Consider the following 27,024-nt stretch of genomic DNA (forward strand, 5'->3'; position numbering starts at 1 on the left):
TACTGCCTCCATTGTTAATGTACTCACACATGTGGATATCAGTCATGTATTAGCTGTTTGTTTGTCATTCAGCAAATTGAATCTGTTGGGGTTAAGTTGCACTAAAGACATTCAACAACATCCCATTTGTTTGTGTTGTTTCACCCCAAACAGCCAATGTACCAGCCACAGTGGTGGAAAGTAAATAATGTTTACGCAAGCAGTGTACTTCAGTACAGTTTTTACAGTTTTCATTTTCTGAAACTTCATATCTCTATAATTCAGTCGTATTGTACTGTTCACTCCACTACATTTATTTGATTATTGATCATCGCTGCTTACTTTGAGATTAATAGTTCAACTTTTCAACAAATGAAATACGAAAAACCAAAACTAGAGTAGTGTACACATGAATGCTTCAATCATTATAATGCAATAATGCAATTTTATTTTTATTTTTAATTAAATGAGTATTTTCCTTTGGTACTCTATGTTTTGATGCTAATACATACAGTAATTATGCTTACAGTAAGTAAACTGAGTGAACTCGGGACCTGTAGCTGTTTCTACACACTTTTATTGTGACTTAAACTTCGGAAAAAGATCTGAATGCTTCTCCCACTACTGGGATCTTCTAACAAAATAAACTTCACATCACTACAATCATTTTCTCCAGCTGCCATCCTACAGTTTGAACACAAGGTGGCAGTGTGGCACTGACAGAAAACAGCACTCATACAAAATACAGCCTCACGTCTTGAAGGAAAATTATCCACTGAGCAAGATAGTACATGCTGTATCTGCTTAATTTATACCATACACAGTGTTTTGGTGAGTATGAATCCATAAATAACAAAATCCTTTCATTTGTTTTTGTTTTTTTGTTGGATTGGAATTGGCCTTTAATGGCCATCAGGAGTAATGACAAAGAGAGAAAATGTTGTACCGTAATGGATCATTTGCTCAGTTTTTGTGAGTGAAATTTCTCCAGTACTCATCTGTTTTGTCTTTAAGTGGAATTCACAAACAAAGACAGATGCTAAACAAAAACAAAACAATAAAAATAAAATAAATACACAAAAACACATGACTGTGGTGAACTCCCTCTCTGTACTTTTTATGCTCCACAGGATGATTTCAAATGATTGCCATGAATTAATGACCCAGAACTCAATTTAGTCAATTAATCTACTGTATGTATAATCTAATTGGAGTCTGTCTAGCTTTAAAACATTATTTTAGTCTCTGGCGAGGCATAATCCATTTCAGTCTCAGGGGTCATTAGCTTATTCCCAAAGAGCTCGCACTTAATGCAAAGCAAGGATGTGGTGATTGTGACTGCAAACATGGAGTGAGATCAAAAGGTATGAATTCAGGTGTATTTTTTGAAAGCTGGTAAAGTTAAGAAGCAGAAAGGCAAAGCAGTAAGTTAAATACTCATATGTGCTGAATGGGATTTTAGAACCTTTTCTGCACCACTAAGCTCTTTTGAAACTGAAATTATTATTTCACTCATGACTTCAACACAGAATTATCCTGTGTGCTTACTTATAACTTCATATTTGCAGTTTGAGAACCATTAAAATCAAGAACACAGCAGGGGAAAGTAGCTAAATACATTTAATCAAGTACTGCAGTTAAATACAACTTTGATGTACCTGTGCAGTACTTTGGTGATTCCCCTCCATTTTTCTGATACTTGATACTTTTACCCCAATACAATTCAAAGATCACACTTTTTACCGCAATACATGTATCTTAATTTTGCACATTAAGATCACTCTAACAAAATAAAATCATCCATTATGATGTATGATTAAAGAGTCAGCAGTATAAGTTTGTTAAATTATAATATATCATATCAATAATTATAATCCAGTAATATGTGTTGTTCTAAACCAGGGCTTTCAGTACAATGAGCTTCTAGTACTGTACTGTAGTATTTCTGCACTGTGGTACTGCTACTTTTACTTAAGTGAGAGAACTGAGTACATGTTCCACCACTGCAAGAGCATAAATCTAATTAAATGCAAAGAAGAAATATTTAAAGTGCAGTAATTGATATGTTTCTCTGTGGTATGACTCAAATGTTGAGAATCCACTCATCTAGAATATCCCGCATTCATCATCTACTGGAAACAGATGGAGAAAATTAAGAAACCATCCTCACAGTAAAGTGACTTTGAGGCAAAGCTTCCCTCATAGTTTTATTCATATTAATGATGCCACCTTTCCCTCAGATCTGGCTTAGTGTGTTCCTGCCTGCAGCTGGGGCCTTTTTTTTAAGAAAACGAGGCCCTGCTGAGCTACGAAGCTGTAATTTCAGAGCCTGCAAATACTTTACAGGAAATGATTGTGGTAAGCCAAGGAAATGACATAGACTCTCCAGTAGGCTACTCTATATATACTGTAAAGAGCCACACTCTGCCATCAGCTGTAAGTACTGCACATTACCACCCTGATGACCTTTCACTGTTTGTTCACTCAACAGACAGGTGAGCAGCTGACGTCTTGATTGCTGCTGCTTTTGCATATCACTGCCAATTTCCATCTCAGCAGTCCAACACCTGTTTGCCGCTCGACTCGACCAGACAGTGTCTCATCGGGGAGTGTGGAGACAACTGCTCCAGGGGATTGGACAAAGTGCAGCTTCAGCTCTCCGTCTCCGCAGCACCTTGTGTGGCTGTGCAGTTGTGGTAAACCAAAGACAGCCATTTAAGGGATGTTTGGCACAGAGCCCCCGGTGACAAACACAAACACAGAAGCTCCTGCAGCTTCTGCAGCTTCTGCTGCAGCTGAGTGCAGGATTGTGCATTATGGCCTGAGTGGATTTATTAGAGCTGCCAGGACTAAAATAACTCATTGATTCACCAATCTCTCTCCAGGTCACAAGCATTAATCAGCCAAAAGCTATTTCCTCACTTGTTTGGAGCAGCAAAATGAACTGACTTGCCACTGTTACTGCCCTACAAAGGCAAAAGAACAGCTAAACAAAGGGAGATCTCAAAGGAAATATTGAAAGCTTGTGAGATAGGTATGGCTGGCCTTAGATAAAGCTATAACTAAAACTAAATGTAATTTTCCCCCAGCTGTAATTAGTGGACCAGCTTCTTAGTAATTTAGTTAATTATTCAGCAAAATTAAATGAGGAGTAGGAAAATCAAACCATGGTGGAGAAACAATACGTCCTGCTAACTATAGCTAGCTGAGCACCAGTAACTGCCATCTCGGCTGTGCAGGACTGAGTGTTCTGGCCCAGGTGAAGAGCTCCTTAACTAAAGTAAATGGCTGATTCACCAGCCTCTGCCAGGTCACAAGCATTCATCAACCAAAGGTTATTTTTCCTCACTCGTTTTAGAGCCACAAGATGTTCTGACCTACAAAACAAGCTGGTGAGATAGGCTAAGTTTACATAATCTTTGTTTTTCTATCTCTTATTTGTAACTGAAAAATATCATTGATTGATAAACATTGTAGTAATTTGATTATTCCGTTATTTCCTTCTGAATCATCTAGTCATATTATCTTATAACTAAACGAGGCAGTAGGAAAACGGCTAATCTCTGACAGTAACTAGCTTAGCAGAAAAGCAGCAGTAACTGCCATCTCAGCTTTCAATTACAATTAAATTAATTGTGGTTAATGTACATTCAAATCACAACATCTTCAACATCAGCCTGTCTAAATGGAGACTATTTAGTTTTAGTCCAGAATGAAATATCTCAGCAACTGTTAGCTAGTTTGCCATGAAATATTGCTGCAGACATTTACTGTGTGTCCAGCTCAGGATGACACCATCATTGGGACAAAAGTCAAATATTTTGTCTTGGGACCACATACCTTAAAAGCAATGACATTTATCACTTAATGCTAACTGGCATGCTAACATGCTAAACTAAAATAAGTGAACAGGGTAGACCTGAACATTAGAATAGTCTTGTTGGGTATTATGTACTTTCTGTGGAAATTATTTTTTCTGTAGGTAACGAAGGCATTATAAGTTCCTGTCAGCCTGGAAACTTTAAATTCTCGTTACTCAGTTTGACTGTGATGTAGTTTCTGTTCTCTAGTTTTGCAGGGCACATTAGAATGTCTAGACTTGTAAGGTGTACCTGACGTTTCCTGATTTACCGTGTCTTCCTGCTGTTGGGTTAAATGGAAACCCTTTTTAAAGTCATTGCAAATTCCTTTCCTTCTTGTCTCCCTGGAGAGCACAGAGTGGAATGCAGTGAATAATAAAAACACTTAGATTGCCTGTTAAGTGTCAGCCAGTGTGAGTTCGAAGGACATTTAATGAGATTTTGTAATTGGTAGCTGAAGGGGGGGGGGGGGGGGGTTGGGTGGAGACTCACCATGTTCATGGCGTCTCTTCTCTGCACAGTCCTAACAATCTGTCTGTAAAGCAGCTTCTGCACAGGCACAGACTGTGTTTCACTCAGAGTGTAATGAAAGAGAGGAAAGCGTGAATGTGAAGAAAAGAGAGAAAAACACAAAAGCTGTTTCCAGCTGTATCCTACATTTAAGTTACTGTAGTTGCATGCACACCCGAGTCTTGAGTGAGGCTTTTGTAGAAGATGATCCTCCATTCTGGACATTTATCAGTTCACTACACTTTGAACCACGGAAAATGTGTTGCAGCTGATCAGGTGACTATGAAAACCATGTTTCTCACGGTCCAGAGAACATATGTTGCAGTGTCTTGTCCATTACTCGCCCCTCATTAATCTCTCTGTGTCAAATGTTCTTACAAGCAAAGTAAAGATGCCTATCCAGCAGCTCTGTCCTGCTTAGAGTGAAATCCCTCCTTTCCCCATCTTTAAAATGCCCCCCTTTTTTAGAGTATAAATAACTTTTAGAGCAGCTAACTCTGATCAGATATGACTTGAAATCAAAAATATCCATCAAGAGTCCACAAGGATGTGACTGGGTTTGAGAAGATAAAAATAAAACTAAAACCATCAGTGACATTTTACTTGCAAATGTGGATATTTATATTTATTTTTATTTAATAACTCCTCATGTGTCTTAAAAGAGCTGTTAAAAGTTCATTCTTGACCTTCATCTGTGAATGAAGACAGTGAGATGCAGTTAAAAGACAGAAACAGAGTTAAATTTGGCCGTTAGGCCTAAAGTTACTTCATGACTCTGGTTATAGTAGTTTGAGAGAAAGAAATCCAAACTTGAGGATCATTTCACTTTTTTTGGGCCGGAGCCTGACATGACAGCTGAATAAACTCCGTTAGCTGATGAGGACTGTGAAATGTAAGAAAAACTACACATACAGACTTTTTATGTGAGTGTGAAAGTCAATCCTGACACGAGATAGAAATTTCAGGATCCAGTTAGTAAGTTCATTGTTGACTTGGAAATGTCGAGGTCCACTGGAGGTGATGAAGACGGTGAGCTACAGTTGAAAGCACCGGAGATAAAGCTAATAAGTCAGCCTCAGTGAATTCTGTTTTTTCTTCTGGTCAAACTGTCATTTCCACTTCTGTGTGACTTTGACATCTCATGGTTTTCATCAGGCTGCAGCCAAACAAATGCTGGTTATACTGTTTTGAATTTCAGTGTCTCCTATCTGCAAAGATGATCTTTCAAAACCGACATTAATAAGATTATGAGAGAAGATTATAAATTTCAGCATGAAAATGATCAATGTTTATAGAGATTAACTGGTATTCCCTCGTGGCTTTAAAACAAAACTGGCATTCAAAAGCTTAAATTGTTTATCGTGTGTATTTGTGTCCTCTTCCTCCTCTCTTGGGAGTTTCTCTTCTACTATAACAAATCTGATATGTTGGGAGAAACTGAACTACACAATCACATGGTTAAGAACAATCCTTTACTCTGTGGAGACCTCCACGCACACACGTCGACATTAACACGATTTACAAGGAGATTTACTGTCACACCCAGCAGCAAGACACATCAACGACATTCTACAGGTAACAAGGAAAAGAAACATCTCGTAAGGTGCTTTGTAATATGCGACAGGAATGTTATGAAAAATGTCTACATAGACCTACAGAGACACCAATGCTGCATCTACATATATATTCATACCATAATATAAAACAATCTACACAAAAATAGAGCAAATATTTACAGAACAGACTATTTACAACATCTAAAACAGGCTTAAAGATGAAGAGCAGTATATATATACAGATATATATACTGTAAATATATATATTTATGCTAGATTAATGTACACATGGAGTCTACTGGAGCAAGATGGTTGAAAATCACAAACTGGCCAACTGCAGCAAGTGTTCTTTGAACTGCTGCGCGTGGTGTGAGAGATCAGTGACTCTGTCCACCATTTCCTGGATGGCAGCTGTGTTTGGGTAGTTCAGAGCGGCCGTTTTGGTTGCCGCCACCACCGTCTTTAACAAGTCACACAGCACGTTACTAGAGTTCATCACCCTGTTGGCCACCTCGGGAGCCGAGGCCTGCCTGGACAGAGTGTCTCCGATGAAGACCAGTTTGTGGGCGCTGAGGATGACGAACTTGCTGTGCGCCACGAAGATGCGAGGAGGCTGCCCGGCGCTGACGCAGCTGAAGAAGGCGTCCACGGCGCTGAGGAGCGTGACAAAGTGCTGCTCACACTGCTCGGAGTAGAAGCCGAGCAGCTGGCGGTCCCGAGCGCACACGTGGGTGGACGGGGACATTGAGGAGGAGGAGGTGGAGGAGTCCGAGGGGGAGGCCGGGTGTTGGTGTGAGATCCACTGTGTGATGTCGTTCTCCACAGGCTTGATCACTTCCTGCTCCAGCTTCTTGAACTGATTGATCTGTGAGGGGCGACATGATTCAGATTAGTTTCCGACGTTGCTTGTTGACATGCATAATATCTTTCTGATTTTACAGAGATCATCATGAGATCCAGAGCTGTGAAAATCCATCTGAAATTAAAATTCTGCCCCTTGCTGTAAGCCATGAGACATATGCCTCAGAGTACGGCTACAGTCCACTGGTCCATTCAGCCCCTTTTCAAGCAGAAATGCCAAATATTTGCTGGTTCCAGCTCTTAGATATGAGGTTTGCTGCTTGTTTTTAGCACATTAGATTTTTGTTTTTTGACATCACTTTGGGCGATCGGCGACAGATTTCTATTTTTAGAAACACTCAAAAATGGTCTAATTTTAGCAGAAGTTGCGTGTAATGTAGGACAGCAGTGTCCAAAATAAAAAGCTGATTGAGAAAACATGTTTCCAGGGTGTCAGATATCTCAGTTTAGTTATTTTCTTCACTCTAAGCACAGCAATGAGGGGCCGTCAGGCTGAAAAATGTCTCCAAACCCCCCCGGTCCTTGTCTCATAAATCCTCTGCACCCACGAGACCCAAAAGGTCAACCGCTGCGTGTACCCGATGCTAAGCACGAATATATAAATATTTATGAACGATAACAGAGAATCACGCAGAGGCACCAATCCAAGCAGCTTCTTAATCACTGCAACAACGTCCGTCTCACCTGTTCCTGGCCCAGCTGGATTTGACTCTGCTTAATAATGTTTTCTTTGTCCAACAGCTCCTTCTGCTGACGTTCAAAGTCGTCTTTGCCCTGCAGAGGAAGACAAATTGGTGAAAACATATTCAAGTTTCACCTTTGATGCATCCTGCATGACTCAGAAATATTCTCTGTAGTGCAAAATCATGGGAATTTAGTAGCCATAAAGTAGCATGTCATGATCAATCTAAGGTTTTCTCATTTAGGGGTCACAGAAACAAAGTAAAAAATATCTGAAAATGTCTTTGGTGACATTTAGCTGTCGTGTTAAAAAAAGAAATTCTGGAAATTTCAACAAAATGTCATCAGGACGGTTTTAAATATGAAACAACTCCATTAAAATCTGAACGCATACGGGTTTTCTTCTGTCACTGTGAGGATTTACCTGCAGATGGACGTAATCGTAGTCCTCCATCCAGCTTTTGACACACTTCTCACTGTTGTTCATGTTGTTCATGTCTTTGTCTTGGCTGGAGGGCACAGGGAAGGGTTTGGTCTGGCCTCCGTAGTTGTCAACATCAGAGGACGGGGAGGTGAGGGGGTGCATCACGTTCTCATCAGGTGTGCTCCCGACAGAGTAAGACCCGTCCACGTGCGTCCGCCTGAACAGCAGCTCAGCATTGCTGCCTATCGTGGAGGCCAGCTGCTTGGCGTCATCAGGAACAGTCCTGGAGACCATGACAAAGCGATCCAGGTCATCGCTCTTGTTGTGGTGCTTGCCAGAGGACACAAGGGCATTCAGAGCCCAGCTGCAGTTCTCAAGGACTTGGTAGATCTGCAGGAGGATCTGTTGCGAGTCCTCCAGGCGTCCCAGCTGCCTTCTCAGCTTACTGTGCAGGCTGGAGTCTGATAGAGCCGTGGCATTTGCTGCAGCCCCTCTACCAAACACAACAAAGTCCCCCAGAGCAGCCCGGACCCTGTCTAGCACCGTGCGGACATCGTTAGCATGGCGCTCCATAAAGGGAAAAGTCCTCCAGTGAGGGGAAGCTACCATTGAATGTAAAGCTCCGACTGAGGCTTCCACGGCCTGCTGCAGGCGGTACAACCTCTGAACAGCCGCGTCCAAATCCAGAGCGAGGCGACCCTCGGAGCCGGAGCCCGTGGAGGACGAGGAGGTGGACATGCTGCTGCGTGTGCTGCCAGTGCTGGAGAACGACAGGCGGTTCACGCCGTCTATCACGTCCCCCACGGCAGCGGGGATGTCGTAGATGCCTTTGCTTCCATCTCTGTCAGCGGGCGAAGATCTGTGCTGGGAAGGCTGCATGCCCCGGGGGAAGTCGTACACGTCCCGCTGAGACCCTGCCCCCGAATGGAGGGTGGGTGGAGGTACGTCGTAAATGCCTTCGTTGCTGTTGGTATTTGACTGTTGGTGAGGAGCAGGAGGCTCCACAGTCGGGGGGAAATCATAATGTGACTGGGGGCTCGGTGCGGGCTTGGTGAGGGCAGGTGGCGGTACATCGTAGATGCCTTCTTCTTTTTGTTTGAGAGGCTGTGGGAAGTCATAGTTTCCCTCCTGGAGGACGGGGTTGGTCCTGCAGCGAGGCACCGAGTAGACCTGCACACAAAGACAATCAGAAATCAATATAACCTCACACTTCACATCACTCTGCAAAAAAGACAACTTTGCCTTCTGTCTCAGGCAAGTCTACACGCAAACCAGACAAACAAAAAGGTTCCTTTTGTAAAACACAAGGTTCTCATCAGACATGAAGTAAAAGAGCAGTCATTAAATAAATCATCATCTAATGAGCAATAAAAGTTGTTTTTCATCAGGCAGCATGTTTGTGATTCTGGTTTGTTCCATCAGCAGAACATGTCTCCTTGCAAATCAGGAACGTGATGCGCTTCAATAACCAAGTTACTACTGAGAGAAATCCAGTTACACGGATAATTGAAGAATGCTTCTTACATACACTTTAATAACCCGGTTACTGCAAATCCATGGACACATGGAGCAAGTCAGTAATCAGATTTGTCCCAGTAGCTCTTTTTTTTTTTTACTGTAGAAGAGACAGAAACCACAGAGTGAAGCATTTCCTGAGATTGCTTCTAAAATTGAACGTTCAGTGACGGTAAATGACTTGTTTAGATTTTTAGAGGTTGCATTCACAGTTTAGACTGATTTTTTTTTTCTTTAAATCTGAGGATGCATCACTTCACGTAATAACAACTGATTAGAAAAGCAGCTACACATGCGCAAGAAATCTGTGTTCTCCGGGAGAAAATCGAGTTTCACTAATCCCTTGCCCACATTAAGAAAGCCAGTTTTCTCATTACATGACATTTAAGAAATCAGCTTACTGGAAATAGTCGACTGTAACCCGTTAAGTGTAAATGTTAATCGCACTGAATGTCAGCAGGGTTTCCACCGGATACAGTGTGCGCAGCAGTGCAGCAGTTACAGATTGAGGAAGTGAAAGACCTTCTGGCTTGTGCAGATAAATTTCAAACCTTAAAGTTTCTTCCTCTAATACAGAGTCAAGAGTACAACAAAACCTTAACCTTCCGTTAGCTTGACAGGGCAGGGTGTGTGTTCTGACGTACATGGCACAGAGCATGATGGGAGCGCAGCGGGGTGAATAAAACGGTGGTCTGTAAGTGATTTCCATCAGCCTTGAAATGCACTCTTTGCAGCTAGACAGGCCTGCCCAAACTGTAATTTGGAACGACGCAAATAACAGGTCCCGGCATATTTCAGGTTATTACAAACAAACTGATGGCGCTCTGCCTGGTCGGGCCTGGACGTCTGGTGAAATCTTAGAGGGTCTGGAAAGAAAAGAGTTATGTCCTTTAACTTTTTTTCCCCTCCTTGTTGGAGAGTTCAGACACAGAAGCATAACTCATGGAGGTTTGGTTAGACTCTTCTGGCAGGCAAAGGTTTCATTTGCTGCAGCCGCAAGAATGTCTTAAATATGACATTTGACGTATTATTCATTTATTACAGACAATTAACAGAAATACAAGGAACAGGAATCAATAAAAATAAAATAGCATTTTCTGGTTATGAGCAGCTACCACTTCCTTAATTTTCTTTTATTTGCCTGAAATGTTTGGAGCGTCTGACTGATGTGCCCTTTCATTGAGGTGGAAGATCGACTAGTTGTTGAAATGTACTCGTACCCCTTGTGCAGAGGGAGGTATGTCGTAAATGTCTTGTGTCCTGGTTTCCATCTGAGACGGGGGAACGTCATAGACTCCTTGGTTTCTGGCACTGGGGTACTGACCAGGTGGAATATCATACACCTGAAACATGAAACAAGCATAAGACAAACCAGCAAACTGCAACCCTTTATTTTGTACAATCTCCAGGTTTTGCTTTTAAAAATAACTTTATTCAGCTATCACTGTAACAGTAATGGAAGACGTTGCAAGACAAGATGACAGGACAAAACTGTAACTGTCACAGATCCTTTCTGAGAAAATAAGGTCACTGCAGAGAACAGGATGTGTGGTACGTTCAAATACAGAAAACCTGCTGAGGATCAAAGAAACAGCTTTCTTGTTCTGATGCATACAGATCTCCAACTGGATTCATCTCAAAAAGCTCTTAATAATGTTTTTGTTTGTTTTAATGTTTGATTTATTTCATTGCATTTGCTTAACAACAGTGAAACACAACACAGAAACTGCTCAAGCTTTTACAAATAATAATTTTCCTTCTGTTCTGGGCAGCCATTGCCTTCCAATGGAATATAATTTGGGTCATTTTTGAAACTCTTCGAACATTTTTGAGTTGCGTAATCCACCACGGTGAACCTCAAGTCTGCACTGTGTATCGTGCAACTTTGACAAAAATCAGAAAATCAATCTGCTTCTTTTTTAATGTACGGATATGAACGGAAACCTGTGGCCTGAAGAGGTGGGAAAGCTTCTGAGGTTTGTAGAAAATGGGCTAAAATGTGCAAGAGCTCAGATATGATGCATTAATATTTTCATGTTGCTGGAGTTGGACATTTTAATTTTATTTGAACATATATTATAGCCCATTTTAGCCAAACCCCCCCCACTATTTTTAGATTTTTAAGCAGACAGAAGAAATACAGTCGCAGCAGTGAAGTGTCCATGCTGTGGGAACACGAGACACCTACCCCCTGTGATCTGCTGGGTGGGACATCATAGAGGTCCTGCTGGTTGTGCTGGCCTGGACTGTAGGTGTAAGACTGTCCCACTCTGGTCGGGGTCACCACCTGTCCGATCACAGCGGGGGGAAGAGACAAACAATCAGAGCTGCTGTCTAAAAATCATGACACCTGGCGCACAGCAGTGTTCAAGAAAAAAATCGCAAACACACCCCTGCCACCCAGCTCTAAGACCTCTGTACATCTGTCCTCCACCATTTTCATTCCCAGTCCTCAAGTGACCCGGGAAGAGTCAGTGATTACAGTTGAGGGAGATGTGTTCTGACAACAGAGACGGACAAACATCCCTTGTAAGGGACGCAGGAAACCCCGAGAGGAGCTGAAACTATGAGGAAACTGAATACTGACGGGTTAAGAGACAATCCAGCAATTCAACAAATAAAAACTGAATCAAACTAACGTGGATCAGATGAGCAAAATAAAGGTTTTGTGAAAAAAGTGAGTGAGTCTATGCTTTTTTACACAGGTAGGTGTTTTATGATTGAAAAGGGGATATGAAAGAGTTTCATCATGGAAGGCTTACTGGCTGGATTGTGGGTTTTTAAATGCAGAACCTGGAGAAGTAATCACTGAGTCATTGGCACCGATGAACAACCCCAGAGGTTTTGTGCTGTAGAATTAAATACATCTTAAAATTATTTTATACTGGGGGGGGGGGGGGGGGACCCTAAACACAAACACATGCTGCTGGTTTCACCTTCGCTGTGACATTTTGTTTTATCACATTTTCCCTTGTCTTTTCCCATCGATGCTAATCAGTACCTCCACACCTCCTAATCCCAATGCTTCCACCCCCACTCCTAAAAGCAGAGCTGCAGACCTCCTTGCTGCGTCAGACAGACAGAGGAATGCTGGGAATGTCCTCCTCCAAACCCAGTAGTCCTCTTCACCAGCATCGCAAGCTGGGTTCATTAATAGGGCTCGAAAATAGGAACCATACGCATGGCTTCCTAGCAGAGGGGAAAGTGTCCAAGGGGGTATAACACTTCCCCAGTCCCAGTGTCCACTCATGAGCCGCTGTATAGCCAAGTTAATATCCTAATACCACCTCTCGTACTGTGGAGACATTTTAGCGTGAGCAGTAGAAGCCGCAGCCACAGCCAACTCAGAATGGGATTAATGTTTCTGAGGAAGCAGCAGAGGTGGAGGGGGTGGGGGTGGTGGTTTGTGAAAAAAAGGGTAACAGGGGTGGGAAGAGGGGAGGGGGAAGAAAGAAAGAGCAACGGAAAATCAGAGTACGTCGCCTAGTATGGAAAGGAATGCCATTCATATGAGCTGGAGTCTGACTAACAGTAGTCCATATGGTTCTCATAAGTCCAATCTGAACAAGCCCGCCGTGATTTAAGGTGTTCATTGTTGGCATTCCTGTTGGTGCATACATCATCCCAACAGGGCCTGTGGGGTCAGAGCTGAAACATACACCGGGGGCTTTAAACTCGCATCGGACCGGGCTCTGAAATAAACCGGTGGAGGAATAAATAGACCTGTTGCTTTGAGCTGTTGTCACGCACTGTCACACACTTCAAGCTGGTGAAACCACGGTGCTGTTCTATGGACTACAGTAAAGTGAGGGAAACCACATCATCGTCACGTCTTCATGAATGTAGGATGTCACTTCTGCATGTCTGTATAGGCCTGGTATGGTTCATATGATCCACATTAGGGGTTTTCAAAATCTGACACTCCGGGTTCCCCCCTGGACAAAATCAAGACAACTGCATCGCATAAATAAAACGCCCTTATGTCTCTGTAATGTGGGTGCTTCAAGGGATATTTTAAGCCTGTGTTTGTTTAAATTTTGGCAAAGTCCCACTATAACAAGTAAGCCAAATGATCTGTTACCTGTTCCTGTGGGCAGTATGCCCATGGGTGTACAGAAAACTACATTAAAACTGAAGTAAATTCAATAAGTGATGGTTCTCAGGCAAGTACATTTTTCTAGTTCTAAGCAGGTTTAGTGATGTTTCGTGCTAATGACACCCACGGAAAGTCTAACAGGAAATCTGAAAAATATTTGGCAATAACTGTTAGTACCTTCACCGGCTCCACGTTGGATCCCTGCTCATCAATCCGAATGTAAAACACAATCTGCCTCGGCTTTATTAGCAAGACTCGAGAGCTGCATTTCCAATTTCTCCATTTTCATTGTTTTTCACTGTTAGAATTGAGGCAGAGTGCGTAACCACACTGCAGACGGGGAGCTAGCCTTTCACTAATTAGCCTACCAACAAAGTGATGCTGGTAAAAGGTCACTTTAACCCTGCGGGTTGAGGCTGCGTGCTGGCGATAAGCGGATGTCTGGACTGAGCTGCCGCGTGCAGATGGCAGCGAGGTGTCTGTTAAAGACCTCAGTGACCTTTTCCACAGGTACCTGTCACTGCTTTGAGTAGCACTTGTCTCATCAGTGGCTCCTCTCAGTCGCTGCCAGATGCACACTGCTCATTTATTTCCCATCTCCGCCCTCTGTTTACCCGGCAGGCTGCTGCTCCGAGGCCGCTCGGCGCTGCTGCAATTGTGGGTGGGTAAATATTTACCACATCCAATGAGGTTGGTGCTTGCACGGTGGAGGAGGCGATCTTTTTCCGAGAGCGATGACATCATGAAGGGCCGGGACAAATGAGCAAACATTTGTTCCCACTCAGGTGATACGCTCTCAGGATTCCTTCATAGAGGAGGCAGAGCAAACTGAGTGACTAAAGAGGGATCAGGTTTAAACTAGTGCCTTGAAGAGCCAAATAGATGCCTTGTTAACACTCCTACGTACTATGGGCAGTGACTCACGGCTCTTTCAGCAGTACTGTGTTTACTTATCATCCTGGCAGGCTCAGGTTTTGACTTTTCAGCTTTACTTCAGACATTTGAGAGGTGTTGTCATAACGACAACTACCTCATCACCTTGTTAAAGGTGCTCTTAGACTGATGTCTGATGAGCGACCGGTAATACGGAATTAGTGTGAGTCAACTTTCAACACAGTCATTTTGTGATGATATGACCCAAATATAAAAAGCGAAAAACATCACTAGGGTTTTAAGATCTTTGCACTGGCCTCCTGTGTGTGACTTCTATTGGCCAATAAAGCAATAAAGTATTCTGGTGCTACGTGAAGAACCATACGTGGGCTGGTGTTGTCATAACTGAATTGGCTGCTTACTGTCCTCAAGATCAAAACTACAAGGTCACATGAAGAATCAGTGAGACAATAAACCACATGTCTGCCAGAAACTCCCAGGGATCTCGACAGTTTTCTATTTAAGAGTTTTTGTATTGAAGCTTTTGGTTTACAATTGAAAAAGTTGGTCTCATGCAATGCAGAGCTGTGGATACGTAGTGCGTAGCTTTGACTTGCATTTTCCTTTTTAAAATAATACAATATATAAACTATAAAAAGAGATGACATATTGGCGAAACAACTAATAAGTATAGGAAGTATAAGAATATATAAATGAGAAAATATATATTATCAGCCCACAGCATATGATTCTCATCAGCTGAACATCACACCATCATTAAAACAATACATAAGGGGATATATTTTAGAGGAATGGTGCTCATAACTCCAGTAGTGTTTACAGATTTCAGTGCCAAGATGCACTGAAACTGTTTTGGCCCTACACTCAAAACCACTTAACGCTGGTTCTTATTTTTCTCATTTCTCTATTTATATGGGAAACTATCCTCTTCAATATCATTATTTTTTCCACCTTCATTTCTGCATGATTGCTCGTGGGTGAGTTATGGCACTTGTGCGTGGTAAGATTTCACAGGAAATCATCATTTCACACCTTTTCATTGGTTATATACGCACACGCACAACCACTTCCTCCCTCCTGCCAAATGGCCCGCTGACACAAATCAACAACCCAAATGAAGCTTTTCACAAAAGGTCTGCTTGTAAAAGAAGGTCACGATGACAACTCTGTCAAAGTGGCACTCTATTGAATTTCATTCATCCGTCTCCTTATTCACACCTCGTCTTATCCTTCTATCTAGATGCCGGCAAAGTCGACCTTCCCCCGGCATCCACCTTCAGCTCTGTCAACACGGTGCGTGTAGATTCACCTTTAACTAAGTGTCACGGAAAATTAAATCTGAGCCATCAGCTGTGCCAATCAAACAATGCTATCACTCCAACATTAGGTAAGACTGGCATTTTGTATATGACAGATCTCTTGAATGTAGGGTGTGTTTCTGCGTTGTAATAACCTGCCCTTTTCTGCTTTGCTGAATCACAGTACAAGTGTGTCTCTTGTAGTATTGTGGTCCATTTTCCTCGCTGTTCAGGACTGCTCGATAATGTTCCCCTCAGCTACTCAGAGATGCACTAGCCTATTAAAGTGCCAAACTAATTAATGCAGGTAATTAACTCGAGAATCCTGTGAGGCTTTCAGCCGACTGCATAACACGTCCAAGCGGCTACACCCAAACAGACAGCAGGCTTAATGAGGAGCATTAAAAGAGAACACACTGATTTTAGCACGAATGAGGATCATTCTTCATCCTCTCTGATCAAAGCAGCTTCTTAATCCAGTGACATGATCGTCTGAAGTGAAGTGATGTTAAAGGATGTGTCTGACATTCAGTGTTTACTTTCTAGGAAGACAATATCATGAGACAATCCTCTAAGAATAAAAGAGGATAATGTGAAATGAGAAATGTCTTGAGTGACCCTTAAATCTTAAAAGGGAGCAAGACTAAGACTCTACAGCCATGCTAGCAGACACTGGCACAGCAGTACTTCGAACTAAATGCTAATGCTAACATACAAACATGCTCACAATGACAACACCAACATGCTGATGTTTTAGCATGTATGAGGTTTACCATGTGCAACTGTTCTTAGTTTAGCTTGCTGTTGAACATTTGCATGTTAGCGCTAAATACAAAGTACAGCTGAGGCTGATGGGAATGTCATTAGTTTGACAGGTTTTCAGTCATAAACTATAGACCAACTGAAAATTTAACCTGATGATTGTGCGAGATGTAAAATCAGTGGGTCACTAAAGTAACCAGAAATCATCCTGAGGAGAACATGAATATCTCAACCAAATTAAATTGCAATCCATCTCAAAAGACACATTTAACTAAACCATAAATGTGAATCACGCAAGTCAGATGATTCATCCTCTGGGAACCACGAGTGATTGGACAAAACTTGGCAAAACCAATCCACATGTGGTTGAGATCTTTTTGTCCGGACCACATTGGTGGACTGAGCGAGCAACAGGCCAACACTGCCATTCATGAAGCTGATAGTGTGACCGACAATGTCCAAAAAACACCCCAACATATGAGTATTTCCAGTTGTTCTTTGTCTGTTATTACATGTCACTGAATCTCTTTGGGTTTTGGACAGCTGGTTGACTGAAAAAAAAAAGCCAATCTGAATGTCAACTTGGGTTTTGGTAAATGCCATCTCTAAAGCCACGCTGCTAAAATGTTAACTTTAAGCAGAGCATTTCCTGCCTTCTCTCTGCTCATTTATCACATTCTCTTCTTCAGACTTTCAAGGGGAGAAAGTGCTCCCCTATGCACACCCCAGTGCAGATTACTTTTGGTAGAACTGATTTATGACCTTCGCCTCCTCGGTCAAACCTCATGGGCCAGTGATTCATCACGACTGCGACAATAGCGAGCAGACAAGCATCTGAAGGAGCTGCCTTAGTCCAGGAAGAAATAACTCACTGATCTGGTGCTGAGATTGTCGTGAGCATGATTAGGTAGAGAAACTATGGCCAGGGCAAACAAACAAGCTATTCATTATATATAACCTGGTTACAGGGACTTTTATCAAGGTTGATGGCACACCCTCGTAGCCCATAAAACAGAGCACTTCCTTGAGTTGTATGGGAGTTTATTAATCCTTTTGTTGCACCCCTACCTCCTTATGGCACCAATGAGCAGACTGGACCTATGAACACAGTGAATGGAGGAAATGCCCATACAAGGAGCAGACCCCATGAGCCAGGAAGTTAGGAATGCGAAAGCCGTCTGGTAGGAGTAGATAAGAAGCTCGGCGGAGATCTTTGAACTCTGAACCCAACCCATTTTTGAGCGCCATGACCTCAGCGCCTGAGTCAGAGAGGGAAGCACAGGAACACTGAGGAGAAACTGATGCAGTGAAACAGACACACCTTTCAGCGCTGAAGAAAGGAAATGAAGAGCAGCAGGCTGGGATGAAAGATGGCCCTCTCAGAGCAGAATGATAAAAGGCGGTACAAGGCTTGTCCTGGCCTCCGAGTGAGTGGCCTCTTTGTGTGGCCAAGAGCTACAGGCATCTGTCCCACACGGACCCAGCTCGGAGGCCTTCGAGGAGGGGTGGGGGCGCTCCAGCTCACCCTCCCAAGAGGGTCACCCAAGGACAAGGCCGCAGAATCAAGTCAAACAGCCAGAGAGGCAGAGAGTGCCAAACCTCTGTGTGCCTTTATATACCAGAGCCCCACACCACATGAAGAGAAAATAACCAGTCGCCAATCTGGATTTGCACTGCAGGGTTGGCATGCAAACCTGGGGAAGCATTCTGGAGGATATGTTGAGATGAGACTTGACTCCACGCACACATCAAGTACATACAGGATCCTTTGTGGGAGGCTTTAGGGTAATATGAGAGGGGATCATCACTCGACCGAGCCTGCATCAGTCTTCATAATCATTTGGGAAGCAAACACGTGTCTGTGTGTGTGCTCACATTGCACGTTTGCTCTTGACAACAAGAAAATGGCTGTTTTCCCTTAAGCTCCATCAGTTCTAAGCACATTACACCGTGTGCAGCATGAGTCACTGCTCAGAGTCTGTTATCAATACTGCCCCACGGAGACAAGCGGTAGTAAACAAGACCGAGTTTGGTGTTGTGAAGAGCAAAGGTCAAGGTTTGGATTTCACGTCAGCAAAAATTATCTCCACAAACACTGCATCGCAGTATACTTGCAGAGTCTCAAGGAGGAGGGAGCTGCTGGTTTTGTGCCCACTTTTAAGCCCGTTGAATAATTTTAACTTTACTACCGGTTTATTACAGCTGTCAGTTTGAATTGTTTTAGCTTTGAGAAATCAGTTTGGGAGAATGAACAGCTCTAAATGCCTAAACTTGGCCGCAGTGGTACAGAGAAAGTACTGCCAACGCTTTGTCATTGCAACTTGGAACAAAAATAAAAACACCACACCTATTAAACCAAATAGAACAATTGTTTTTCAACATACCATGCTACATTTTTTCCAAAGAAATTATTTTTTTTATTCTGAACTTTTAAAAGAAGCATGATACCATTAAGTGGATAAACAATGTTTAAATTAATGTATCTTTGGCACAAATGATTCAGGTGGGAGAGTTTCATGTCCGTCCAAGCCTCGAAAGTGCTCACCCAACAAAGTCTATGCAAAAAAGGTGCCCAAAATAACTCCTTCAACTTCCACTCTACAAACCAACAACACTTTTCCTGAAATCGCTCTTGCAGTTTTCACTACACATATTGCTGTTTGGCTTTAACAGGACTGACTGTGGCCACAGAGACCGATGGTGCTTCAGTCCAACAGTCAGGCGTCACTGGGAAACAACAGAGCCTTGTCTGGACTCCTGCAATACACTGACACACAGAAGTTAAGTATAACACAGAGTCAAAATCTTTCTATTTAATAGACAGGAACAACCGCTGAAAATTGCACCACTTTGATAACCACAGATTGGAGGGAAAGTTAAATGTCCAAGACTTAATTTAATCACTCCAATAACATGATTACAGCAGAAAACGCACTCTCATTAGAAGCACATTTAATTTTCCATGTTATCACCAAAGCCTTTTTTAATACCATTCCTCCGTTAAGCCTTGAGGCCTGCTTGTGGAACAGAGAGGTGTTGGTAGACGATTGGTTGATTGGCAGGTCTCTCCTCTCAGGCCCCTGGCTCTGACTACCTTTATCACACGGTGAATCACACAAAGTCCTCTAAGCCTATGGCGCCTGCTGCCTATTTACCTACTAAAATGCACACCTTGGCTCATTTCTATGATGGCTGGGACTGATTTGTTAGAGCGAGAGGAAAAAAAAACACCCTTAGGATCTCAAAAGCTCATCCAGCATGTAATTACTATCCGTTTCCTGGAGGGATGATGTGGTCTGAGGTGCTAGAACTAGTTAAATGGTTGACTAAACACAAAAATTCTTCCTTCCTGTTGGAGTACACACACCTGCCAAGGACTTCCATTTGTAATGATCACTCTGCTCACCTTTGTTTATTTGGTGCACTTAAAATGAGACCAAGCAACTTCTGCTGAGAAGCAGCTGCTGTAGCCATAAACTACTGGATAAGGGCAAATTATATGTAGTATAATATTGTGGGAAAAGTAAAGAGTGAGCAACAGCAAACGATTTCAGCATTTCATTACCAAAGCAGTATCTAGCTCAGCTGCGCTACCATCATAACATAAGCTACCATAAGCGACTGCTAGTTAATGTAAGCTGGAAGTCAGCTAACGTTTTCTAACATCAGGTTACATCCAGACATTTTTGGTAGCGCTAGTCAGCACAACAGCTAAATAACATAATCAGTGACTGGTTACTTGTGATAGCTGATGTGAGCTGGAAGCTAGCTGATGTTTGCTGACAAATATTCTATTTTTTATGTTTCATGTACTTTACTTTTTTTAAATTAATGTATATTTATTCATTTATTTCTAAACGAGACTAGACTCATCTCACTTCCCGAATTTCTATGTTTGGCAAGTTTAAAATGTTTGCACTTGAACCTACTGTACCTATTGAAAAGAAGTTTGACTGTGACAAACACTGGGCCTTTGCACTGTGGGTGGTGTTAGCTGAAACATTTATTCTTGTTATTCCTCTGAGGTGTCAATGAATAAATAAATAGATGATTACTTTTCATGTGTATCAGAACAAATGTGAGACTCACAAGGTTGTTCTTGTGCGCAGTGTCTGTATTTTCTAAGAAAAGCCTGAGATATATGCTTTAAATGACACACCATCCAGCCACTGAAACAACAAATATGGAGTACTGTATCCATACTGTAAAGGACCATATCAGGTGTAATGAGTTTGCCAGCAGCCCCGTGTACAGCATTTAAATACCATATATATATATAGATATATATATATCTATATATATATATAGATATATACCTTTTTTTTCACACAGCTGGGCTCCACCAAAATCCAAAAAAACAGCTCTTTGCTGTTTGCTTTTCCAGAACTTCTTCCTATTTCCACTGCCCTTTCTGTGGCTGAGACTGGCTCTGCTACACACAGTGTGCCAATGTACAAGAAAAGCCAAATGGGAGCCCTGCACAAAAACACTACCCTGCTATGTGGTAAGCGCCAGGCCCGGCACACCCTGTCCACATTTCACATCGCAGACCCACAATCGCTCCTGCCTTCTGTGTGTGCAATCGCACTGATGAGAGTTGTGGCAGACCGTCAGGATCACGGATCACGGTGCTAACTTGTAAATGCCATGTCTCATCACATCTGTACCCACACTCATCAGATAAAGCCACACACACCAGAGATGATGGTTTGTTTGAAATCTGCTCCGATCACAATCACGTTTCTTCAGAGGTCAGATCAATTTCCATTTTCTCTCTTTCTCCAAACCCAATTTTCTTTTTAAATTTATTGATGCTTTAATTTATCCATCCCCCTTTCTACCATCGTATCCAATATATTTTACTTAATGAGATCTTTAACTATGTACCCCACTACATTAGGACTAAGCTGATGAAAGTGAATGTCTGAAAATCTGATCACCAGAGCCAAAAAATTATTAGTAAATTAATTTAATTGTGCTGTGGTGACTTGTGATGGGCATTTTCTAGTTCTCTTTTAAAACATTCTATTGAGGAGTAATACATCAGAGAGAGTCAACAGTTCACAGCTGTTCTTTCCAACCAATCACCTTGTCATCTTGTGGTTTCACTAATGAGTTCTTCCCCTCTGATTGAAAGCACGCTAATCAGTGAAATCTGGTCCAGCTTTGTTGGCTCTCCATGGTGCATGACTGGATTAAATGATTAATCAAAAAAACTAATTGACAGATTGATAGATAATGAAAATAGTCATTAGCTGCAGCTCTAGGGAAATATAAACCAGAGTTTTCTTTCTTTGTGCCTCACCTTGCTCGGAGTGCTATCAGCAGCCAGAGTGCTCCTTGGTGGGACTTGGTAGACGTCTTGTGCAGGAGGAACCTGGTATATGCTCTGCTGACTCTGCTGCTGTGGACTCTGGAAGGATGGTGGCACCTGGTAGATCCCCTGAGCTCCCGAGCCAGGCTTCTGCTGATAGGCCGAGTTCTGAGGAGAGGACTGGGCAGTTGCACCGGCGGTTGGCGACTGGGCCTCGAACATGGGTCCAATCAGCAGCTTCAGACGGTTTCCAGGGGCGATGCCTTGGCGGCCATGCAGGGAACAGAGCCACCAGCCCTCAAGACCTCCTGTGTTCTGCTCAATGACGGTCAGGATGTCCCCTTTACGGAAGGCCAGCTCCTCGGGAGACTCCGGCACGTTGTCGTACAACGCTTTGGCCATCAGGTTCTGCAGAAAGACAGCGCAGTCACTCGTTAGACAAAGCTCTTTACTCTTGGCTTCTGTCACATACTGTCAGGTCTCAGGAAATTCTATTAAACAATAAAGGAACAGCTGTATTTACTTTACAGACACAGCAGTGCTATCAATGCTCTCATCTAACTCTGCACAACCTGGATAATAAAAGTAGTTCCAATAACATCAAACTATTCCTTTAGTTCACTATTATTTACAAAACCTCTATGGTAGTTTTGAAATGCTCTGGTGAATGACATGCTGGTGAACTTCTTTCTGCACTTCAAATTACCATGCTTTACTGCACTAGGCCCCCAGCTTTACACCAGATGTCTTTCAAACCAATCTGGACTTGATGGGATTTTCTCAGCTTGCGCCCTGCTCCAGGGCACAGTTATCTAAAGGGCCAGCAAGGACTGAGGGATAATGACTCAAAACCACAGATTTTGGAGATAGGAAAAGCCCCAGAGTGTGCCGCCTCTGTTTCTGAGAGAGGCATTTAAGACTAATTGCCTCAGTAAATGCATCAGTCTTTTTCCTTTTACCTTTATTCATGCAGGGAAGGAGTTAATTGAGCAAGAATAGTCCTTTTCAGTTGCTTCATACTCACATGACTCAAAGTTTAACTGAGCTGACAGACTAACCCTGCACAACAACAGTCCTGTACATTAAGCTTTGTAAGCTCTATAAACACATTTAGCAATTAGGCGCCTTGCTCAAGGACACTTCAACTCTAGATACTGAGGAAGAGGAGAGTGTTCAGTTTTCCAGGCTTGTCTGTAATTCAGCACATATCCATTTTTTTCATATTTTCGCAGCACCACTTCCCGGTCAAATGGGCCTTGTAAAGAGCGTAAAAAACAAGCACCACATCTTTTTTGGTTTGCAGTTATTGCCTCTGCTTCAGCAATAAAATGGCTAAAAAATATCTTTTAATGAAGAGGAAAGTATGGAGGGAGAGCAGGACTGAAGTCACATCGCTGCAGACTTTAAATCTTCATCATCAAAGGACAATCTAGCAGCATAGTGAGCTGGATTTAATCCACTCGTATCAGATGAAATGAAACTGAGTTGAGGATAAAATTGGATTTCTAATCGGACTGAAAGCTACATGTACATTTGGATCAAAAAGAATTTGCTCAGATTGAAGATTATCAGACACATGTGGACCAGAAATATCCAACCAAACACAGCGTCTTAAAGTAAAAGTGTAATTCAGTTTCACTTATCTTTCTAGTAGCTTTTTTTGGCCCATGTAATCATCCTACAGTAGCTCAGTATAAGAATCAGGAAGCCAGCTTTGTGGCTGCTGCTGCTGGTTTGATTCTTCTTTGAACCCTCTGTGGCCTTCTTCCTCTTTCAGGCAGTTCCCATGTGAAACTCTCTCTTCGAGTGACATCGTTATCTCTCACTGAGGGCCTGGCCTCCCCGGCTGGCTATTGTCTAAGTGCACTGTCAGGGCCGTTAGCCAGCAACACCCATCGCACAATTGCACCCTCACAATCATCCCCCCCGCCATCAGCTAGCTGCAACAAGTTCTATCGTGACCCCCGGAGGTCGACGTCGTCCAATGGGAGCGGATCCTGGATCTCTGCTCATTCCAATAATTTGATCAAGGCTGGCAGAGGCATCCATGAGGAAACAGAATGCTGATTACTGTGATTACAACTGCAGCTCCAATTAGCGTTTGAATATATTTGTTCTGGGAAATGAGGGACACCTTTAAAGCAGCAGAGACATCAGAGCAGCTTCATATTCTCATCCTAACTTCTCTATCTCTCTGTGAGGTTTGCTTGTACGAGTGGGGCTCATCAATCAATCTTTAGCTGCACAAATTTAGTGTAAATCCCTCCTCAATAAATTTAACAGTAAGTAGGGGTGCGAAACTCTTAGAAAATATTAACAGTAGCCCACAGCTGCCAGAGATACTAAACCAAAGCCTAAAATATGTCTTTCTGAAGCAAGGTGGTCCATCACTAATATGAGAGGCCTGGACTCGGAGGTGTTAGAAGAGAGAACGTCACAGCCTACAGTGAGTGATGCTACACTGTCGGGTGCTGCAGAGGATGAAACTGGACAGAAATCTGCAGAGAACCACTGAGGCAGCTGTTTTCCCCCCAGAAAAACTACTGAGCTGTGGCAGTTGCTGTGCCGAAACATGTCTTTAAAATCATAACATCTAAAAACCTATCATTAAATTGGCAATCCATGATGATGATGATGATAATGATGATGATGATGATGATGATGATGATAGCAGATTATACAAATTAAGAGATCATGGTGGATAAGTCAAATTAGGATTTTTTTCCCCTGTGGAAAAAGGCAGATGACTCATGAATTTCATTCGTAAATAAGAGAAAACTCTGAGCTTGAGAAAACTGACGACTTCAACAAATTCTCTTAAATCACCCGTACGTGCCACAACAAACCTGTTCAAACAAGTGGTTTTTGTACGAAGCTCACTCTCCTGCTGCGGTTAACTCCTTCGTGTTTGACGGTCTGAGGAGAAATGAAATCACTGCATGCATCACCCTCCTTTGTCTCTGCTAATTACTGTGATCGCCATAACCAGCTGCCCGCTTCACCAGCCACACGTGCACACAATCGCAAACCGATGTGTGCAGGCTATACACGTGTTTAAAAAAAGCCCTGAAAGCCACTTCTGCAGAGGCACAAGCTGGTGGAGGTCAAAGTGCGGGAGAAACTGTGACCTCCAAACCACACTGAGACGCTCACACCTGCTCAACACCTCGCAGCTCACAAACACAATCACTCAAAACATACTCACACGTTCATGAAGCTTCTCCTAGCTGAAGGACTCATTTGGTTTTGGGTTCTGGCGCCGTCTTTAGCAGCTCAAATACAAACACTCAACATTGCTATTTCACCTTCACGACTTCATGGCTTCTCATACTTTTATGAAAATTACTTACGAACACAACAACGTGAACATTTGAAGGTATGAAGTCAACTACAGAAACTGATGCATTACGTCTGTTTAGCTGTGGAGGCTCGCTGCATGTGGACAAAACACGAGCAAATGAAAATATCTTTATGAATTTGACTAAAAAAGTGAGGCATTTAGAAAACTAGAACCAGGTGAAAGGTCTCATTATCATTTTTCCACGTCAGACAATGAGGATGTAAAGTCAACAACAGTCATCAACATGCAAAGGTTAATATAAACTCTATAACCATTACAGTATTGACGCCACACGTTGAAGGTCTGTTTATCGACAAAATGATAAAAAGTTCAGATTGTAATCAACACAGTTCACGAACCAACTTCTCTGCATCTGGACTTTTCATAAGTCTCACATCAGTTTGTGGAAAAAAAAAAATGCTGCAACCAACGTGAACACATACATTTTCATCGCCTTTTGCAGTGAGCCTGGGCACCACAAGGATCCTACAGGGGGAACTGGTTGACACAGTTTCACACGCTAAACCCTCGTTCTCACTGTGCTTTAGCTATACAGAGCCAGAACTTATATGGAGCTGAACTTTACAGATAATAAAAATGGAAATCCTGATCACGTTTACAGCACATCCACCAAAAGAGAGTGAGTCATAGATGAGTTCAAACAATAATGACTGACAAAACAAATACGGAGGGCCATGTGAAACATCACCCCTAATCATACTGAACAAACACGTAGTTAGCTGTAATGGATCCTTTTGAAGTGATGCAGAGGGGGAAGCTCCTGTTGTCGTGTTTTTGTTTGCTTCAGTCCGCTGTAACACTGCAATCGGAGCAGGTGAAACTGACTATTAAACCGGGCGTCACATCTCTGGCATAAACATCGGTTACTCACAACACGGTCACTGCACCACTCGCCATTGATCCACCTATAAATAAACACATGTGTTTGCCATTTGTCATGCATGGAGGGCCCCTCCTGCCTCACCCACATATGAGTGCGAGCTTCCAGGAAGTCATCTGACAGAAGTCAGCGAGGCGAGAGGCGCTCTGCTGCTTCCTAATGTAAATATAAAGTGTTTCTTGTCCTGGCTTCAAATGGTAATGAAACATCACAGGGTGACAGAGGTGGACAGAGGGAGACACAGCTTCACTCTTCATACCTGCACTGTCTTCATCCACAGGTGTTTTGTCAAATGAAATACATGACAAAGGAAACGAGGCTGTCTGACACGGAATCTTTACATTTCTTCTTAAAATATACTTTTATTATAAAGCTTATTCTAGTTTTACTTCTTTCATTTTACTGGGTTTGGTTTACCTTATTTATTTGTGGCCTGTCTCTATTAAAAGTCTGTTAATTACCCTGATTTGACTTCTGCCATTTGTCTTGATCTAGATCAAATGACTGGTGTGTGAGGATTTGCTGCTTTTCTTTGTCATCTAAGATAATAAACTGAATATCTTGTTGGTCAGTAAAAACAGATTAATATGATAAAAATCTGAGTAAAGAAAAAACAGATAAGCGAGATAAGATTTAGATGCAAATTTCTTCTCTGCTGATCGATTATTCACATAATCCTTTCAGCTCTTTATATGTTAACAACGAAGCTAAACAAATTTTGTGCTTATTGCTGAAAACAAAGATAAAAGGAGGCATAAAACCAGGTTTCATCCTGCAACATCTGGCTTCAGAGACGCTCTCATGGCCTCATATGTTTTCCCCATTAGAAAGCGAGGAATCGTGCAAAGCTGAGCTGTCCAGGTTTGCACCTGGAGCACGATATACAGCCTGGAGACCCAGCTGCCTGAGCCCCTCCGCTGTGAGCCCCTCTCGGCTATGACTCACACACCTCTACATCAACAAGCCATTTATTTCCACCAGCGTCTCGCCTGAACACAAACAGTACAAACGTCCTCTCATTTGTGAGGAGAGC

The 27,024-nt window shown here is 42.5% G+C and overlaps 1 protein-coding gene across 2 annotated transcripts in view; it reads right to left on the reverse strand.

The window, feature by feature from the left end:
- Window positions 1-5,802: 5,802 nt before the first annotated feature.
- The window catches only part of nedd9 (neural precursor cell expressed, developmentally down-regulated 9), a 29,873-nt gene continuing 8,651 nt past the window's right edge, over window positions 5,803-27,024 (reverse strand). For both annotated transcript variants that reach the window (XM_046418479.1, XM_046418478.1), the window contains exons 2-7: window positions 21,742-22,158; window positions 11,575-11,673; window positions 10,607-10,729; window positions 7,872-9,041; window positions 7,451-7,540; window positions 5,803-6,770 (exon numbers count right to left, since the gene is read on the reverse strand). In XM_046418479.1, coding sequence (XP_046274435.1) covers window positions 6,225-6,770; window positions 7,451-7,540; window positions 7,872-9,041; window positions 10,607-10,729; window positions 11,575-11,673; window positions 21,742-22,152 — 2,439 coding nt within the window. In that variant the 5' untranslated portion in view covers window positions 22,153-22,158 and the 3' untranslated portion in view covers window positions 5,803-6,224. The remainder of the gene's footprint in view (window positions 6,771-7,450; window positions 7,541-7,871; window positions 9,042-10,606; window positions 10,730-11,574; window positions 11,674-21,741; window positions 22,159-27,024) is intronic.

Source organism: Scatophagus argus, chromosome 17, assembly GCF_020382885.2.
Source record: "Scatophagus argus isolate fScaArg1 chromosome 17, fScaArg1.pri, whole genome shotgun sequence".
Classification (NCBI taxonomy): domain Eukaryota; kingdom Metazoa; phylum Chordata; class Actinopteri; family Scatophagidae; genus Scatophagus; species Scatophagus argus.